General features: G+C 41.7%; 1 protein-coding gene across 1 annotated transcript; it reads right to left on the bottom strand.

Moving 5' to 3' along the window:
• Positions 1-1687: 1687 nt before the first annotated feature.
• LOC103805223 (AF4/FMR2 family member 3-like) lies at positions 1688-18440 on the bottom strand (the record flags this gene model as incomplete). The annotated part of the gene is made up of 3 exons (XM_009077863.1): positions 18289-18440; positions 7629-7749; positions 1688-2509 (listed from the first exon to the last, which is right to left on the bottom strand). Coding segments are annotated over exons 1-3 (1095 nt in total), but the record flags the coding sequence as incomplete, so codon positions are not given.
• Positions 18441-21402: the final 2962 nt, after the last annotated feature.

The raw sequence follows: 21402 nt of genomic DNA, 5'->3' as shown, positions 1-21402 counted from the left end.
TAGTTGAAAGTGATCTCAAATACATGTCTAGAAACTGCAGGATGAACTTACCCACATGCATTGGCATGGATTGCATACAACAAATGAAATCTTTCTTTCCTGAGGTAGGTGGATTTGGAATGCAAATGGCAAATCCTGAATTTCAGACAAACAAATGATTGCCTATCAAAACTCCTTTCCAAACTAGTCCTTAGAGCATTGCATACATGTAAAGGGGGAAAATTTGAAAGAGGCAGATAATTGCCACAGGCGTCGTTAATTCTAACAATACTTCCCACTTGCAGATAGAAGCACAAGTCTGAGAGAGGTAATAATAGCTAAATGGATATTAGTATCTGCCATTACCTGATCTATCTGCACAATTACAGCAGTTTGTGAATGCTGAATTTGCATATGAAATCTGGCTTAAGAGCCTAAAACAACACCTTTTCAGGAACAACATATCACCTATGTGTTGTTTGGAACTGATGGAACTTTCACTTAGAGAAACCCCTCAGAAGTAATTGCTTCCAGAGAGATTTCCTTCCCAAACTGAACCAAAGGGGGAATACAGGAGACAACTCCATTTCTGAAAAACAGGCATTAAGAGGTTAGAGAACCCCACCAAGAATTAGATTTTTTCTCTCCTTTAACAATGCCAAAACCAAAATGTTAAGCCTAAAAACATCTCAAAACACACCACAGCTGTCAAATAAGAGCAAACAATCATTGCCTCTTTTCTGAGGAAGTCACAGTGATTCTGTCAATTAAGAGTCCTTTAGTCCTATAAATGCTATAAATTTTTCAAGCCATGGGAGCTCTATCAATTTGCACGAAAGGATGATCTCACCAACCTTGCATTGCCATACAGGCCCCTGAATATATCCCTGAAAAAACAAACCACCACCCTTTAGTCTGCCAAAACCAATCGCTTCCTCCACATCCAGAAACATCAAATAGAAAATCACAGACAGGCAAAGTGATAAAGGAATTCTGAAATAAATGAACATAAGTCCAAGCAGAAATCTTTCATATGTACTGCTGATAACAGAAATGTTGTCTAGGAGTATTTTCAGACACGTTCTGATACCTGTAGCATGGATGGGTTTCTGCTGGTGGTGATTCTTCATGAAGCAAACCTCAGTCTTCTCAGACATTGGCTTGCTTGAAACAGCAAGTGACACTATGAACTAGTAGGAGAATCTCATCATTGTACTCTCCTCTATTCCACAGATTTCATACTGGTTTTCACAAATTTCATACTGTGCAAGTAATTTATTTAGACTGTGAAACTACTTTGACATTGAGGATGGCAGAACTACTTCTGATCCCTTGCACTTTGCCAAAGAGAAAGAAGGCAACAAAATATGAACAGTAAGAAGTAATATACCTGCCTAGAAAGAGACAAAAGCAGCAGGCTTCATATGTGGACACCCAAGAAAAAGTCAGTGAAACAATATATGCTTACAGAAAATGTGCCATTGTAGGAAGTATTATGGGCCTAAAGACAGTGAGCATTTCACTACTGAGAGATCTTTACATCACTGTGAGTCTGCTATTTGCAATATACTATGCCAATATTCCCCCAAAACTTCAACACGCAAACTAATACGTTAAAAATGTGCACAGAGACAGGTGCAATGTGCAATTCTAACACATCAGCCAACCATCCACGAGGGTATGTCATAAGAAGTATAAAAGTACTTACTTCTTCTTGCTTCGGGATGCTGAACTTGGCTATCTTTGACTTGGTCCTGGCCGAATCAGGCTTGTTAGAAGGCACTCCCCTATAGGACTTGGTTGTCTCTGCTGGTAACTTCAGCTTTGGAGACTCATCAGGAGCCTGGTCTTGACCATCCATTGGCCTTACATAAGCTGTTGGTTTCTGCTGACCCAGACTGGGCTTCGAAGCCAGAGAGGGTGGGAAGTTTTGGACGCAGTGCCCACCACTATGCTTTGCTGGCCTCTCTTGCGCTTGAGTTCCTCCTTCTGAGCTACAACTGAGCTTTGCTGGCTGCTGCACTCGATTGATGTTGTCTCCTAGCGTGGCCCTCAGTGAGCTCTGCTGGGCAGTGTTGGAGGAGGAGGAGGAGGAGGAGGAGGAGGAAGAGGAGGTGGGACTTGATGCATAGCGCTTTAGTTTCTCCAGACTGGATTTTTGGTTGGCCAGTTTGAAGTCACCCTTGTGTGACTCCAGTGACCGGTGCCCGTGTTTGCTCACTCTCTGCTGGCCATCTGAAGCAGCATTATGCCCAGCCTTCTGCCAGCCCATGGTGGTACTTTTGCTCTGCTGGGCAGCTAGGGATGCTGGTGTGGAAGAAGTAGTGCTGGAAATGGGAGGAGGAGGTGGTGGTCTCGAATCTGCAATAAGATGCTCATCAGGCTTGGGGAGAGATGTCTGAGGAACCCCAGGTTTTGGAACTCCCACAAGATGGCTCTGGTTTGATCTGTCAGTTAACAAGTCTTTCATTTCATCATAGTTGCCCAACGTGTTCTGGATGCGATTGGAAAGCTCATCCCCCTTGTTAGTCTGCAAAACAAAAATGGAGTGTTCTGAAACAGTCAATGTAAGAAAACCAAAATTCCCTGCATGCTTCTGCAGAAATCCTTGCTGAAGGAGCACTGGCTACATTCAGCAGTGGCATTGAGGGATAAAATCAAAAATCCTTATTGTCTCTGAAGACACTTGTCAACATCTTAAATCTACCCTGAACTGGAAAAGCTATAAAGGACCTTAGAGTATATAAAAAAAGAAATCTATCACTGGTATCATGCTGTAGTTAAAGTATATTACCTGGAAACTGGAAAATTTATTATTGCAACTACACAGAATGTTTTGGATTAAATCTGACTACGATAGAACTTTTCCTATAGCCCAATGCAAGCTCTCCTTCAGTCATGAATGAAAACACTGCATTCCCAATTTCCTTCTCTGCCTGCCTAAGTTTTCATAACCATCTGGGAAGCCACACAACATCCTGTGTAAGCACTGAATGAATTTGCCACTTTAAGCCAGCCAAATATTCTGAGGTGACTTGAAAGCAGCTTGTGGGAAATGGGAAAAGTAAAGTACAGATGATTATGTCCCTTCTTTGAAAATGCTCTGACAGGATGCCCATTCCAGGGCACTCTCCTCTTTTTTTTTAAAAAAAAAAGGCTGAACAGAACCCCCACCCAAATTCTTCACATTGCTCAGAGCTTGCTGTGCATAGCAGGGGGAACACAGCCATCCTTCCTCCCCTTTGAGATCAATTATTGTCTTTAAAATAATCCATTTACTTCCTGAGTGAAAAGGCAGAAGCTCTGCAAAGAAATAAAACAAGCAAATAAAACACACCGGAAAAGATTGAAAACTCTTGCTTTAAAAAGCCACTGTAAGCAAAAGGGTGTATCATTAGCATTTATGCAGCAAAGATTTTTCTGAGCCCTGCCAAGATTCAGGCATGTGATGTCCTTTGCTTTACGTTTTCAGAGGAAGACAGTAATGAGGCAGTGGTGTTCTCCTTTCTCTCTTCCAGACATGGGGTCTGAATGGAAAACTCCTATTGGTTTCATAAGGCCAACCTTTCATCTCAAGAATCTCTGTTTTAGAGGAAAATAGAAAGAAGGAGAAAGAAGGGAGTAAAGGGAGCAGAGAAGATGCCCTTGAAGTTTTATAATAAAATATGAAAGATGTAGCAACCACATCAGTTACTCTGGAAAACTGGGGTATGTAAGGGAAAATCCTCCAGTCTGGAATCTTTTTTTTTCAGTGTTTCCTAGAAGAAAGCCTGGATCCCCCAAAAAAATGCCCTGTAAATGAGCACAGTGGTTGCCACATGCTAACTTTCAAAGGACTACAGTGGAAGCATGAAACATTAACTCACAGACCACAAGTGGCTTAAAAAAGGAGTGTTCCTTCGCTTCACAGGGATCACATCAATGTCCTAAAGAAGAAGAAACTACTAATGAGGCTTCAAAAGTGGGAAGCATCACATACATCTGAAAAGAAGAAAGGTTGGAGATACACTCATGTGTCTCCTTAAGTCACTGAAATAACTTCTATTCCTGGGCATCTCCCTGACCACAGCTATTTTCCAGAAGGCACAGAAAACTTTGCTTTTACCCACTGGATCCCTTCTATGCTTCCAGTGGATCCTCCAACTGGTGTAGATACTTTGTAGAGAGGTATTTTTCCAGCCTCCCTCTATGGAGGGAGATCTGCCCTTGGGCCTGCACTGTCTGATTCAGCCACTGCATGTGTGAGGTTTCTTTCCCCACCAGGAGCATGGCAGCAAGGACCACCAAAAGGAATAGGACTCCTGGCACCCACAAGTCTCCTACAGCATGGACAGCCTGTGAGGACAGCTCTCCACCTGGATGCTTCTAGGTGCATGAACATAAAAGAAATTGTGTGCAAGTTTTGCCCCGAAGAAGTCCAACTTCCCTAAAAGAAGGTCCATCCTTTCTGATGGCTGCTATTTGGCTGGGATGGAAATAACAGCCTAATTGCAGATTAGCTGTAGACTATCACTAGCCCAGAAAAGTCATCAGGTTGTCTTCTGTATGGAAGTGATGTGAAGGTCACACATAGGCATCTCATATTAAAGGGATCCCAGATAACCACAAGAATAATTGCAGCAAACTGGTACCACGGCATATGTTGACAAGTGGTCTGTGTTGTTTATTCCTTCAGGATACACTAGGGACAACCCGAAGTGAGATTTTGTGCTGAGCTGAACTCATACAGAAGAGTTCACCTACATCCTCTTGGGAAATGATGGGATGTGAGGTAACTAGTTATGAGCTTTAGATATAAGAGTTTGTTCTATTATTTGCTCAGAAATGTTGCTGGTCTAATTTAAGCATTCACATAGGAAAAACATGCTAACAAAATGAGTGAGTAGGAAAAGCAATCCATGCACACATGTCTAACTTACAGTATTCTGTTATTCTGCAATGCAAGATGGATCCATGCATTTGAAGATGGCAACATCCAGCTCGTCTAAAAATAAACCTGATGGCTGCATGGAATGCAATCAGAATTTTTTCAGGCATTAAAAATACTTACATGGTTCATGGGGAAAGGTCTTCTGTCCAGAAAATATCCAGAACTAATTTCCTACTCTTTCACCCATAAAAGAGATTTTAAGCAAAAGATGCTGGATTTTCTGCAATCCTTCATAAAGGGTTGCTATGGATACTTTGAACAGGATAAGGGGCAGCCCGAGGAGTCAGGACTTTTCAGAAAATTTGATGTTACAGTGGTAGTGATACATGTCAAGGTGAGAAAGGACGTAAGATTTAAGAGATTTCCAATCTGCCTTTGATTTTCAGATATGGCCTTCTGAATGGCATATCCTTTGGCTTTAGCTCATGTTTCTCAAGCTGTGCTGAGGAATACTGAATTTAATCAGTGCTTGCAGTGAATGTCTGCTACAACTTCACTGCCCTCTGGAAACACCTAAAAGGTGAACATGGCCTTTAAAGACAGTATGAGTGGGTTTCAGTTTAGCTTTCTCAGAAAGGTTTCCTCTTTTGCAGTTAACCTTTCTCTGCAGTAAGATCAAAATGCCCAAGCCACAGCTCTTTCCACCCACACTGAACGTTCACAAATGCTTGGATGAGTTCAGGCAGCCCAGTGGTCCATTCCCAGTGTATACGACATTCACAGAATGCCACTGATGAAGTTTTGATGTCCAAAACTGTCAGAATGACTAGTCACCCCGAGCAGCTGTGACTGACACACCAACAGAAGTGTGAGTTCATCCACTCATATTAAAGTTGATGGAATTATTCTGTGGTTGTATAGAGGTGTCTTCAGACATCCTAACTCAGAGACTACTGGTGTGTCCACGACACACTACTGGTGTGTCCATGACACAGGAAATCTCTTAAATCTTATGTCCTTTCTCACCTTGACATGTATCACTACTACTGTAACATCAAATTTTCTGAAAAGTCCTGACTCCTCGGGCTGCCCCTTATCCTGTTCAAAGTATCCATAGCAACCCTTTATGAAGGATTGCAGAAAATCCAGTATCTTTTGCTTAAAATCTCTTTTATGGGGGGTGAAAGAGTAAGAAATTAGTTCTGGATATTTTCTGGAGAGAAGACCTTGCCCAATGAACCATGTAAGTGTTTCTAATGCCTGAAAAAATTCTGATGGCATTCCATGCAGCCATCAGGTTTATTTTTAGAAGAGCTGGATGTTGCCATCTTCAAATGCATGGATCCATCTTGCATTGCAGAATAATCAAAGTGCACAATATACTCCAACTCTCCATTTCTATAAATGATATGAGCTTTAGTATTATCAACTTGAGGCACCATGGACAAAACAGTATCGAGGACTCAGTAAAAGGCCTAGTCCTTTTCATGAGTGGTCTACTCAACTGGAACTACCAAAAGGAAAACCATCAAGTCTTCATTGCAGCAGAGCCCTCAAGAAATGCCAAGACACAGCTGACTTACACTTTTCAGGCTTTCCTTCATGGATAAGCCCTTGACTTGTCTCACAGTAGACTTTTTCAAGCAGATCCTTGTGGAGTTCAAGACATTTGCCATGGTTTCTAAATGCCTGTGTAATCAATCTGAAATTCGGGCAGCTGGAGGTCAGCTTCAGGCAGACAGAGCTGTGTTCCATCAAGGGACATGTCTGAAAGTGGGAGATCTTTCTTTTTTATTAGGGACTAAACACAAACAACAATCTGGAAAGAGAGCAAGCTAAAAGCTGACCTTGGAGCACAAGCAGAAAAATGGAAACCTGCAAGTCAAGAGCAGAAGCTAAGTGCCAGGTCCTAGATAGGTCTCCTGGAAAGATGCACAAAGCACCCAAAGCATCAAGGACAAGTGATGCTGCATGGAGGGAAAGGCTTCACATGGTGATTGTATTAGCAACTTGGACATTACTGAAAGACACAGCAGACAATACCTGAGGATGCTTTGATGCAGACAGGCAAAGTCATTGGTTTAAATGGGGGAGGGGAGCAGCCCCTGCAGGATACTGCTCTCTGGTCCTGTTCACAAGGGCTCTGTTTTCAGGCTTCTTCCAAGTGCAGAAGATCCTGCTTGACCCTTCTAACAGGAAGTGGTGAAAGATGCTTGTGCCTCATCAAACTACTGTTACAATGATGAACAAAACAGGGAGCTGAGACTCCCAAGCTCCTTCTGCCTTTGGTGAGGGCAAAACATGTATTGCAGACAAATTTTCTTGGTAGTGCTTACAGAAAAAAAAAAGCAAACACCAATATATTTCACCGCATTAACCTTGGCGAGGGCATAATGTTTACTGGATTGCTTGACCTTTACACAGTATTCTTACCCAACTGTTTTCTTCTAAATCTTGCAAAAATAGGGTAAAATCACCTTCATCTCCTAGTTTTAATTCCATTTCAAATATTGTTAGGATGTTTCTAGTTTATCTCACTCTCGTGTGCTGCTGAACACTATAAGAAGCTTTATATAGAGATATACATATATATGTATGTGTGTGTATATATATATATATAAAATCCAATTCTTAATGAGCCATGCATATTCTCTGGGAATTTTTGAGGCTAGCACTTGTGGGAGGATGATGAAACCTGGACAATGCCTTCTGCAGGCTGCATTTTTGTACTGTGGAATAAATAAATAAACAAAGAGTCACCCAGCTGGGAAGCATCTACCTTGTATGGTTCACTGAAGAGGGAATAGCTCGTGTTAAATGCACCATCCTCCTGCTGGGCCTCCTGATTTCTCCTTTCCCATTCTTTCCTTCGCAGAACGTTTCTATCTGGCTCGTAGACACTGCAGCAAAATAAAAAGAAAAAAAAAAAAAGAAGATAAATACTTTCTTAAGAGTTAAAAATTAGAGGGCAACATGTAAATCAGCGTGAATTTAAAAGTTAAGAACTCTGTTTTGCAGACAGATGGCACAAATAAGCATGAATATGAATCAGATGAATGCCAGTTCAAGAAGGATGGGGAGGTTCAGGTCTCTGGGAATGCTGGTGCTTTCTTCACACAGAGAATAAATAAGTAAATTCTTCCAGCAAAATAAGAAAAGAAATCTCAGGGCAGGACCTATTCTGTGCAGAACTTCTCTGCTCGAAATGTGACAAAGGAAATATCTAAGCAACTTTGACAAAGACCGAAAGTACTCTTAAGGCAGATGGTAATTACAGCTATGAGTAAATAGAAATTATGAACATATTTCCACTTATGACATATCCTCTGAGTGTTGTATGAGAATGCTCCTTTTTTTCACATGGATGTGTTTCTGTAGTGATTCTTTCATTAACTAGCTCCCCAAAGAGCTGTTAAAACTATATGCTGTAGTGGTTTCCACAGTTAGGTTGCTTCTTCTGATCTCTGTTAATCAGCCAAGTTGTGAAACTGTTACTGAAACAATTCCTCTTTCTGATAGATTTGACACTATCACAACTTCAGAGCATGAATAAATGAATCCTGGCATGATAGTGTACGTATGGCTGGTAGAGTGTAGCTGAAGAGAGAATAAAATCACTGCATTACACGACAGTATTAATTTTTAGAGATTAACTACTTTGACTCCAACATAGACACTCAGAATAAAAGTCAACTTATTTTTCAGAATTCTAGTTTAATGCATGACAACGTAAACCAGAGAATCTTCTCCCTGAATCTCCACAGAACGACACAGGTTTGCACATTTCAGCCTGTTGTGTTTTATTCCCCTCACAAAGGGAAACCAATGTGTCTAACAAGGTTTACGTGTTATTTCAGGACAATGTGACAAGTATGCAGACAGCCTATTTTGCTTAGCTCAGCTAATGTTTTTCTTTCTGGCACTGTAAATCTGTAAAGCAGAAATATATATTAATGTCATGTAAGTGCACCATGTGTTAATAAGAAAAATGCTGTCTTGCTAACCAGCTTCCCAGTTAGCAAAACATATGTTGCATTGGCTACCCACGTGATGCTACCTAGTATGCCTCAGGCAAGGCAGTCAAAAGGCCAACAGCTATCTGATTCTAATTCAAGACTTGAGAGAGCTGAAAATACACAGGATATGTTAGGTGCTATTAGTATTTAGAAACAATGCTTCGGCCACCAAATGAACACAAAATCTTATGTCTGTTTGTTAATGCTTCTGACTCGAGCTGGACTGCAGAGAACCCTCCTGATGGGTCTCAGGGAAGATGCCAGACACCAAGCAGGGCTCTCAAACACAGGGGTTTATTGTGCAACACAGGGTTTTAATGCAGCAGGTTGGAGGCAGCATCCAAAACCAGTTTGTCTATCCCATTTACAGGTGGTTGAGGGGTATTTTTGGGGTTTTATCCCATATTTTTCATGAGCAATGCATTTTATTCACACCAACACCCTCTCCTTGAAAAGCAGTGCAATGAAGAGGCAATCGTAGGGGTTGAATTTTGGGCATGGAAAATGCCTTCCTCCAGGAAAAACAGGATAGTGAAGTTCTCCCCACAGGGTCCTGTGAGCAGGATCATCTGCTGCACATGCTGCCAAGGCCAGAGGCAGAGGAGTTGTCATCGACTCCTGTGCGAGCAAAGGTCTTCAGTTACCTCATCCTGCCACTGAGCATCATCAGCTAAGTCAGTTAACAACCACCTCTGTGTCTAAATCAGACTTTCTGCCATGCTGAATAGCTGTTGTTTGACTGCATTTTCCTGGAGTTGCAGGGATCATGTTATAACTCCATCCTCACCTACGTGTCCCCATCCAGAATATCTTGACTGACTCTAGCCTGCAGTCAAATACAGATGGGCAACTTTCCTGAGATTAATTATAACACTGGTCTCTACCTGATTTCTACGAAGGAAACAAGTGCAACAGTCGTCATACAAATTTAAAAAAGCACCAGGGTGATAATCTTAAAGTGGAAGGACATTTTAGCCCTTTACTGGGTGGAGACATATTTGATTAAGACATAAGAGTCATCAGGTCTCTGAACTCCCTTCTCAAATGAGTTCACTGCTGGCAATGCAATGCACAACTTGTAATAATTCAGAATGATTATGCAAATGTAAGAACCGTGTGACAATGCCTAATATGCCATCTATAAGCAGTGAGTTAGGAAGAGCTACAAGTTGAGAGTTGTGTTCCTTTGGTAATACCAGATGGCAAAATGTCTAGCATTTGTGAGGCTGTTCCTTATTTGCATGAACATTGCAGCAATCACATTTCCTTGAACGTATGTCACCAAGTGTATTTATTTGTTTTGGTTCAAGGAGAATACTGCCAACTGCTATAATTGTCTTTATTGCAAACACTTCACTTAATGGAAAATGATTCTTTTTAATAGTTTTCTTCTTTATTTTTTTTTTTAAATTTGCAGTTTAAACCAATCCCAAAGGTACATGTACCTTTTAATCGTTTCTGGTGCGTGTTGTTTCCAGAGCTAAGATATGAAGAACAAGCTCATGAAAATCTCAATATTTTTTCCTCATTGAGACATGTGTACATATGTGGGTGATAAATGCATATATATGTGTAATATGCATACTCACATGTCAGTTAATTGATCATGAATTTTGCTAGTATGAGCCAAAATGTTGAAGCAGTTCTATGTGACTTTGAAACCAAAGAACATGCAACCACTCACCTCTCAAAAGTCAGTGTCATTTATGTTTGTTTCATACAGGTCAAATTCCAAAAGGATGAATTTAAAGAGCTTTTAAATGGTATACTGTTATTTTTAAAATGCTGCATCTGTTTCAAATTCATCCTTAAAGGACATGAACCAAAGCATGAACAAGTCAAACACTTGCAAAAGTTATAGAATTGTAGAACCATCAAAATTGGAGGAGACCTCTAAGATCATCGAGTCCAACCATTAACCTGTCACTGCTGGAACCCCTAAACCCTAAACCAGATCCTCCAGTGTCAGATCCAGACACCACCAGGGATGGTGACTCCACCAGCTCCCTGGGCAACCTATTCCAGGGTCTGAACACCCTAAGATGGAAAACATTGTTCCTAACACCCAGTCTGACTCTCCCCTGTCTCAGCTCAAGGCCATTCCCTCTGTCCTCTCCCTGCAGCCATGGCAGGACACACATCCCCCACCTCTCTTCAACCCTCTTTTAGGTAGCTGGAGAGAGCCATGAGGTCAACCCTGAGCTGCCTCTTCTAAAGGCTAAACAAATCCAGTTCCCTCAGCCCTTCCTCATAGGATACTTTTCTAGCCCTTTTCTGCCCTCGTTGCCCTTGGCTGGACTCACTCCAGTGCCTCAATGTCCTTTTTGCAGTGAGGGGCCCAAAACTGAACACAGCACTGAGCTGTGACCTCCCCAGTGCCCAGTGCAGGGGGATGAGCACTGCCCTAGTCCTGCTGCCACACTGTATTTGATCCAGGTCAAGATGCCCTTGGCCTCCTTGGCCACCTGTGCACACTGTTGGCTCACACTGAGCTGTGCCACCAGCACTGCCAAGTCCCTTTGTGACCAACACCTCTCTCTCCACTCCTCTCCCAGCCTGGAGCTACATGGGCTTGTTGTGTCCCAAGTGCAGGACCAGCACTGAGCCTTATTGAACCTCACCCAGTTAAATATTGCTATAAATGAATAAAGGCTGTATTATATAAATTTAACTATCTCAAATTTGGCACACAGCCTTTTTTTTAAAAAATTTCTCTCAGCCCTAAGATCTGTCAAGAGACTCACGGGACTCACCAATGAATCATGTCTAAATCCCAGTGTCTCAGGCTCAAAGACCTTGCAACACACCATCACCACCACATGGTCACGGCATATCTACCTTCTCTGCTTCTTCTAGGATGCTCTGAATAACTTCACTCTCAGCTATTTGACAGATCAGAATTCCAATAGATTGCCAAACTTCTCAGGGCATGCATGTTTGACAAATTTCACTATGTTGTGATACCTTTTGGAAGATTACCTTGATGGCTGCACAGTGTTTGGCCATGCACCAGGTGAGTGTGTCCCCCCATGAGCCCAGGTATGCTGGTGCCTGATGGGAGGGTGGTAGTGGCACCAGCCTCTCCACAGAAATACTTGCAGCTTTGTTCATGCTACTCCTGACATCAGAAGGAACTGTTTCCTTTAGTCCTTAATTAGAAATAGACAGAGATGGCTCAGGGGACAGCCCAGGAGCAGAGCAATAACTTTACCTGAAAAACCTGGGGCTGGATTTAATCTCCTACAAAGTCCAAAGAGTTATGTTATCCCAGGCTAGGCTGAAAGCAATCACATAAAAAGCCTAAAGTTTTAAGTTTTAAGCCCTTTTCTTTCTTTCTGACTCAATTTACCTCCCTCAAACATCACTTCTTGGAGCAACTCAAATAAAAAAGCCTAATCCCTGTGACAAACTGGGTGAAGCCAGTGCACCTCCTTCAGTTTTAGGGAAAACCCAACTTTTGCATTCAGAGGAAGATGTCCTTTCCCACAAATGAAAGCACTGCACCTTGACTGAGGAATTACATGCCTTTGCAGGCGTATGGTGTGCATTAATGATGCTGCTTGACCTTTTCAGAAACCACAGAATTGCTGCATCACGAAGGGGAGATTCAGGAAAGGTACCATTATCAACAGCCTCCTAACAGCTGGCATCTCTGAGGCTGTAAAAGGCACAGGTGGGTAAATTGAGGGTGAGAATGCTGGTGCTCCCCTTGCCTTGCATCAGTTGCTTTTCTGCCAAAGGAAGGGGGCTGTGACCCAGGCAGCCCCACCAGCATGACAGAGGCAGATGTTACAGCATCTATACACAGACCTGGCTGCAGTTTCTGAACTCATTAACATTTACAGCAATCTGCAACCTCTCCTTTGCTTTTCCAGACCCTCCAATACCATTTTCCAGCCCAAAGATTGAGTCCATTATTCTCTGCATTGTAAGGGCTTTGCAACACCCCCATACCCACTCACCTTCCTTGTACCTCCCCAAACACATGAATATCGTGACGTAAATTTAGCAAGAGTAGCTTGTTTATTTGCAGTTAATGTTTACCCAGGAGACAGATCTCCTTCATCCCTGCAGCTACCTGTGGCACTTAGCACAAAACTTTCAGAGCCTCAAGCCTAAACATGTTAATTATAAAAGCAGAGCTGATGCTTCAAGCTAACTAATACAACTATTTCTTGGGAAAACCACAGTTCCTGTGGGCTCCTGGCAGGACTTTGCTAGGGAAGACCTAGTTCCCAGTGCTGAGCTTCTTCCTCAGATTTTGTCACCCTTCCCACTGTTCCTCAACTGACCCTTCTTCTTCCATAATCAGATTAAAAAGCTCCATCAAAACACCATCAGACTGCAACATCCACTGCCAGAGTCATGGGAATGATAACATCCCCAAGTTGCCAGGTGCAGTCCCTGAAGATCCTCTGGGAGTGTACAGTGTTGATCATGTTACAAACCAACCAACAAAAAAAAACCCCACCCCAACCATAAGTGACTAAAAGATATGTGCTTTTCAAGAATAAAACTAGACCTGTGATCAAGTTTTCTGCAAGGACACATTTATCTTTGAAATTAAATTTTAGCACATGGTCATTTTTGAATTATGAACAAAGTTGGAACTGCTTCAAAGCTGCAAAAACCAGGCAGTATTTCAGGAAAATAAATTTTGAAGTGGTTTACTGATTATTCTCAACATTTCCCTGCAATTTTTAATCTGGCACACCAGTCAATACACTAAATTTCAGGTTGAAGTGAGGACATTTCCTTAAATATTTAATAGTCTAATTCTCCCCTGAATTACCACATTTATGCCAAAATAGCTACATAGAGTAAGTAAAGGGAAAAACTTATACAGGACAATAAAAAAAAAGTCCAATCCTGATGCAGGACAGTGATTATGAAACTGAATTCAGAATGGAAACTGGATTCTGGATTTGACTGGGCTGTCATTGCTGTCTCTGTCATGTTTCAAAACTCAAAAGGACTCACCAGCCTGAGACCTTGTAAAGGCCCCAAACATTTTTAGAAAACAGTCTTAACTCTAATGATTTAATAACAGCAATTCAAGTTATTTCAAGTTAGGAGCTGCAGTGACAGGACAAGGGGCAATGGGCACAAACTGAAAGGGGAAATTCAGGTTAGATATTAGGGAAAAGTTTTTTACTCTAAGGGTGGTGAGACACTGTCCCAGGTTGCCCAGGGAGGCTGTGGCTGCCCCAACCCTGGCAGTGTTCACAGCCAGGTTGGATGAGCCTTGAGCAACCTGCTCTGGTGGGAGGTGTCCCTGCCCAGGGCAGGGAGGGTTGGAGCTAGATCATCTTTAAGGCCCATTCCAACCCCTAAAATTTTGATTCTATGATTTTGTTTGCTGAATTGCTCTGCTTAAAGTGGAAGTGCTATCATTTAATGCCTATTTTCTATTTCACTGTTCATGTCCACGGGTTTTCTGCCCAGGGCAGGGAGGGTTGGAGCTAGATCATCTTTAAGGCCCATTCCAACCCCTAAAATTTTGATTCTATGATTTTGTTTGCTGAATTGCTCTGCTTAAAGTGGAAGTGCTATCATTTAATGCCTATTTTCTATTTCACTGTTCATGTCCACGGGTTTTGCTAATTTCCTATTTTCTATTTCACTGTTCATGTCCATGGGTTTTGCTGGCTAATTTCTTGGTACCAGTTATATTTCTAGCTAAGCATAAATGATACCTGTTTGGAAACTCATTGCTGAAATTACATTCAATGTTTTCCCTAATGACATTTGAACTATGAGTTAAATTATAACAAAGGTGCTGCCTTTGATGAACAAGTGGCATAATCAATAAAATACCTTCCTAAGCTGCAACTGGCTGTTTCAAGCTTTTTATCTAGCTTAAACAGCAGAAGTTAATTTGAGGATTTTTACAGTATTTTTTCCCATTTACAAACAGGGATGCCGTGGGGTAAAGCAATTACTCTGATTTACTGTTTTCACTTTGATTGAACATAAAGATGTAGCAGGGTCTCAAAAAAGCAGTAACTTAACAAAGTGTGCTCCTATCCACAGACAGATAAAGTACCTATTTTGCTATTTCAAAGAGTTTACCTCCAGGCAGCAGCACAGAGCAAACATCAATCAATGACATGTGTCTAAGATGAGATTGATGTTTACTCTCACAGCTTTTCATCTTACATCCAATAAATTATTTTTCCTTCACCAAAATGCCTGGTTAAATTTCATTTTTCACTTTGCAGTATCAGTTTTAAAACTTTAGCTTCCAGCAATTTTAAAGCTAGGATTCATTGATGCTTCAGCTTTTACAGCCTGTTTATGATTTGTATTAGCCATGAAACACTACCAACCAAACATGAATATGATCAGGGGGAGCTGAGCTGGGGCAGCAGCTCAAGCAGTGGCAGGTGCAGGCTGGAAGGTGTGAGATTGCTTTAATTATCTGCCTGGAAATTCTGAGTCCAAAACAGGGAGCTGTATTTTCAGGGGCAGATATATCACATTCACCAAATGAATGAATATATGCACAGCAGAGCATTTAAGACAGGTCTAAGGGCTCACACTGGGCAATGGGAAGGAACCAAGGAAAGACTAAGTGGGTGCAGTGATTATCTTACAGGAACTCATAGCTGGCAGTCACAAAATGTGAGTGCTTTGCATGCAGCCTGAGCTTTAAATCTGTACTAAAACACTGGGAGATCCTTGGGCTGCACTTGAGACTGGGATCTACATTGTTAAGTCAGAGCATTGCAATAGAGGAATATCAGAAAACATCCAATTCAGTTCAACACCTGCTTTTATCAGAGCACTTCTTCCAGCCCTGCTACACATAAGCCATGTGGATTTTCTTCCCTCAGTGAAGTTTGACCCAATGAGAGAAATTGAAACATAATTCTAATTTATTTCTTTTCAGTTTCAAGAAAAATAACTTCATCACATGATAAAAACCTACCAGTCCATCATACACTATACATAAATATCCAAACATTTACCTTTCAGTATTAGCAGGCAATCCTATATTCAATACTGTTTTCTTTTTATAACCCTGAAACTGCTAGGGAAAAAAGCTAAGATGAATGAAGAGCTAATGATGACACTTAGCCAAGCTACAAACAAAACATTACTATTACTTTTAATTTTGCACTGCTCTAACCTAACAATACTTTCTTTGAAAGTATATTCACAAGTGTAAAATTCAGTACTGTTGATAGTCTTACACCTAGAGTGAGTGTTTCTTTTTCTTTGCAATTCAAAATGATATTTAAACCTTCCAGAAATTAAGTGGAGACTTTGGATGTCAAAAAACAGATACTATAGATGTGACAAAGTATTCCTTTTGTATCCCCATCCATATTTTCCAGGTGGAGATTAAAAACAAATCAAGGCTGAAGAGCACAAACCTGACAAACCATAACGAAGCCCTGTTATTTAATTTTTTAATATCACTTTTATGCTGTCATTAAAAAATAAAACAGCTCATAGAACCACAGAATCACAGAATGGTGTGGATTGGAAAGGACCTTAGAGATCATCTAGTTCCAAACTCCCTGCCATGGACAGGGACACCTCCTATTAGAATAGGTTGCTCCAAGCCCCATCCAACCTGACCTTGAACACTTCCATGGATGAGGCATCCACAGCTTCTCTGGGCAACTTGTTCCACTGTTTTGACACCCTCATAGTGAAGAACTTCTATCTTATATCTAATCTAAACCCATCCTCTTTCAGTTTGAAGCTATTCCCTCTTCTCCTATCACTTCACGCCCCCATAAGAAAACCCTCCCTAGCTTTCTTGTAGGCCCCTTTAGGTGCCAGAAGGTGCTACAAGGTCTCCCTGAAGTCTCCTCTTTTCCAGGCTGAACAATCCCAAATCTCTCAACCTGTCTTCACAGGAGAGGTGCTCCAGCCCTATCATCATCTTCATGGGCTCCTCTGGTCTCATTCCAACAGGTCCATGTCCTCCCTGTGCTGAGGACCCCAGAAATGGACACAGTGCTGCACATGGAGTCTCACCAGAGCAGAGTAGAGAGGCAGAATCACCTCCCTCAACCTGCTGGTCATGCTGTTTCTGATGTAGCCCTGGATATGTTTGGTTTTCTGAGCTGCAAGTGCATATTACCAAGTCATGTTGTGCTTCTCATTCACCAACAACCCCAAGGGCTTCTCCTCAGGGCTGCTCTCAGCTCAGGGGATTAACAAGGAACCTTTTTTCTGCCTAACCTAACAGTGCTGAATTCCCTGGGCTGCTGCACAAGTCCTTACTTAACTGGGTGATGCCTATCTGATCCAGTTTCTTCTTACATTGCTTCCCTGCCAGAAATGTCAGACACAACGCACCACTTGTCTGTTTTCTTCCACAAAGATTTCTGCTTTCCACTTCATCCTTATGCATGGGAAACTGTTCCAGTTATGATCTGCCAAGCCTGTGTGGGATTTTTTTTCCCCTTGATACTTCTTCTTTAGGTTCCTTACAGTCATAATTAGTCAAAAATTATAGCTTCTTTTTTTGATTGGCTCATCTCTGTAGAGGATGTGCACACATGGGCAATTTATTCAGACAGTTTTGGTCAGGCTGATTGGTACAATAAACTGAATTTACTCCTGTCATCGCAGGATTTCTAGGGATGTTCTGAACTTTTAAAATGTAATGAAAAAATTTGGCCTTTTAAAAATCTATTTGCCATTTTGCAATAAGTGTTTAATACTTTATTTAAAATGTTTGTTGAGCTTTGTATTGATGTGTTTGCTGAAAACTGGATTTCAGTCAACAAAGATTTTCACTGCTAGTTTTGGTAATAAAAAAATTAAACTTTAATGACAATTAGAATGTAATAAAAATTAAAAAGTCTCTTGAAACTTGTGACAAAATGTGTTTTGGTCTATGATCTTTTTCTTGAAAAAGGGCCATTCTCAGAAAAAAATACCTCCTACCTCCCAATTTATTTTTCAGCAACTTGAGTAGCCTATTCTTTCCATGGGGCTCTGAACAGTGATGTATCTACCCACAGCTAACTGCAGGACTGGTAAGCACACACTATTTGAGAGCTCTGGAACTGGAAGAAAAATGTTACCATGTCATTACTTCACCCTGGTACAACTTGACTTAAAGTGCACTCAATCCCCTCATCTAGGTCATTGATGAAGGTATTGAACAGGACTGGCCCCTACACTGAGTCTTGGGGAACACCAGTAGTGACTGGCTACCAACTGGATGTGGCACAATTCACCACCACTGTCTTGGCCCAGCCATCCAGGTAGTTTTCACCCAGTGAAGAGTGCACCAGTCCCAGCCATGGGCTGCCAGCTTCTCCAGGAGAATGCTGTGGGAGACAGTATCAAAGGCTTTGCTGGAGCCCAGATAAGACTAAATCCACATCCACTAGGCAGATGACCTCATCATAAAAGGAGATCAGGTTGGTCAAGCAGGACCTGCCTTTCCCAAACCCATGCTGGCTGGGCCTGATGGCCTTGTTGTCCTGTGCATGTTGCATGATGGCACTGAAGATCTGTTCCATAACCTTCCCTAGCACCAAGGTCAGGCTGTCAGGCCTGTAGTTCCTCAGACCCTCCTTCCAACCCTTCTTGTAGATGGTCATCATATCAGCTAACCTCCAGTCACCTGGGACCTCCCAGGTTAGCCAGGACTGGTGATAGGTGATGAAGGGTGATGTGGAGAGCATTTCTGCCAGTTCCCTCAGTATCCTCGAGTGGATCCATCCAAACCCATAGACTTGTGAGTGTCTAGGTAGCACAGCAGGTCACTCACTACTTCCTCCAGGATTACAGGGTATCTATTCTGCTCCCTGTCCCTATCTACCAGCTGAGGGAGCTGGCTGCCCTGGGGATAACCAGTCTTTCTGTTGAAGACAGGCAAAGAAGGCATTAAATACCTCAGCCTTTTCCTTATCTTTGGTTGCAATGTTCCCCTCCAGAACCAGTAAAGGATGGAGATTTTCCTCAGTCCTCTTTCTGTGGCCTATGTGTTTATAAACCCCTTTTTATTATCTTTCACAGTGGTGACCAGATTGAGTTCTAGCTGAGCTTTTGCCTTTCTAATTTTCTCTCTACATGACCTAACGACATCATTATACTCTTCCTGTGTTGCCTGCCCCTTCTTCCAAAGATCAGAAACTCTCTTTTATTCCCCCTGAGTTCCAGCAAAAGCTCCCTGCTCAACTAGGCCAGTCTTGTTCCCTGCCAGCTCATCTTTGGGTACATAGGGACAGTCTGCTCCCATGCCTTTAAGATTTCCTTCTTAAAAGTATGTCCAGCCTTCCTGGATACCTTTAAGGACTATTTCCCAAGTGACTCTCTGAAGCAGTGTCCTGAACAGGCTGAAGAGCACCTTCTGAATGTCCAAGTTTGAGGTTTTGTTGATCCCCTTCCTGACTTCACTGAGAGTTGAAAACTCTCTACTTTTCTGTTCACTATGCCCAAGATTTCCTCTGACCACCACTTCTTCCACCTGCCCTTCTCTGTTCATAAAGAGCCGGTCTAGAGGGGCACCACCCCTGGTAGGCTTGTTTACCAGCTATGACAGGAAGTTATCTTCCTCCAGGAACCTACTGGACCACCTCATCTCTGTTGTGTTGAGTTTCCAGCAGACATCCGGCAAGTTAAAGTCTCCCACAAGAACAAGGACTAACGATTGAGAAACGTCAGCCAACTGCTTACAGAAGACTTTAGATGCCTCTTTGTCCTGGCTGGGTGGTCTACAACAGATTCCCATCAGGATGTCTGCCTTGTTAACCTTCCCCCTGATTCTCATCCATAGGCACTCAAGCTTATCATCACTATCCTTGAGCTCTATACAGTCCAAACACACTCCAATGTACAGAGCCACCTCAATGCCTCTACTTTCTTGTCTATCCCTTCTGAAGAGCTTATAACCATCCATTTCAGCTCCCCAGTCATGCAAGTCATCCCACAATGTTTCCATGATGGTGACTCCATCACAGTTTTCCCACTGCTCAATGACTTTCTGCTCCTCCAGTTTGCCACCCATACTGCATGTACTGGTGTAGATGCACTTCAGCTGGGCTATGGACTTCACCACCAACACTGCCATGCCACCCTGAGCCTCATCTCTATTGAGCCTGGTCTTATCCCCTTCCTCCTTCAAACCTAGTTTAAATCATCAAGGCCAGATCTAAGAGTGCTTTGCCATTACAGAGGTAACAGCAGTGTGTATTAGACAACATTCCTGGCACAGAAGCAAAAGGAGCAAAACTTCACAGGCTTCCACAGATGACAAAAAGGAGTAGTTTTAAGTTGTTGAATGATTTTGGTTCTGCCAAGAATCCTTATGAAACATGAGTGAAAGGCACACAGAGATTCAGCACTTAAATGTGACAACTCTTGCCTATGTTCGTGTTCTGATTTTAGATCAACATGCAAAATTATCTGGTATTTTATATATTAAGGGTACCAAAATACAGTCCTGATGTACAGGACACAGGATTGCAGCCTTACATAGTATTATACTCTCATGGAAAGCTAAAGCACAGTATTTCATTATGAATGTGTCAGCTGTTAATAACCATCAAATCTATGACTCATGAAAATGTCTATACATGTTTTATTAACAAAGCAACATTTCCAATTTACTCTTACCATAATGGATAATGACTGAAGGTTCATCAGGGTTAATCAAGAAAATGATGTAAATTTTATATTGCATTATGTTTCACTTGGTTTAAAATGGATCTTGGGTGACAATCTTTTTTATGTGTTTAATCATGATTTACAGCATTATGGAAACCACACAACAGCCCCATTGTGAAAAAAAGTTATTAACAAGTCAGTGTGTAAGTCATCAGATTTTATGCATTCACAGAAAATCACTTTTTGGGATCTTCAGTGGACAGCCACTGAGTTTGCTTTCTGTGAAAATAGAATCGATGTGTTTTGAGATGCTTTCCTTTAATTTATCTTTCCTTCACATCCTATAGATAGATGGAGACCTTATTATAGCATTTTATATATTGCAGAGGAACCATCACTACATACAGCTAAGGCTGAAGTGAGTTTTAAACAGATCTGTGTTAGCATGTCTACATGATAAAAATAAATTTGGATGATGATAATAACTGCACGTGCAGATAAAGCAACAACCAAAGTTAAACCCTAAGCCAATCACAGAGATTAAAAAAATCAGCCTCTGTAAAAGCGCAAATTATAAATCCACTAAAATCTGTGCTTTTGCTTATATGAACAAGCAGATGTAGCTCACTGTAAGAAGAAACTGTGATGTTTTTAGTAATAGCTTGCTTGTATCAGAGTCTGCAAGCATAAAATCGAAGTATGGGGAATTATCAGGCTCCATCTTCATTCTGCTCAGTGGAAAACAACAGAAAATGGAATGAGATATATATATTTACATATAAATATGTATATAAACACACATATATATACATAAACTCAAAACTAAATCTATCTGTCTGCCTAGTACCTATGTGGGAAGCTTGATTTCACTGAACTGACTGTGGATGAGAAGCTCAGCATGAGCTGCAGTGTGAGCTCAGCCCAGAAACCAATGGCATCCTGGGCTGCAGCCAC

Source organism: Acanthisitta chloris, unplaced genomic scaffold (assembly GCF_000695815.1).
Source record: "Acanthisitta chloris isolate BGI_N310 unplaced genomic scaffold, ASM69581v1 scaffold3297, whole genome shotgun sequence".
Lineage (NCBI taxonomy): Eukaryota > Metazoa > Chordata > Aves > Passeriformes > Acanthisittidae > Acanthisitta > Acanthisitta chloris.
The sequence above is the reverse complement of the archived record's forward strand: the minus strand, read 5'-3'. Positions and strand labels throughout refer to the sequence as shown.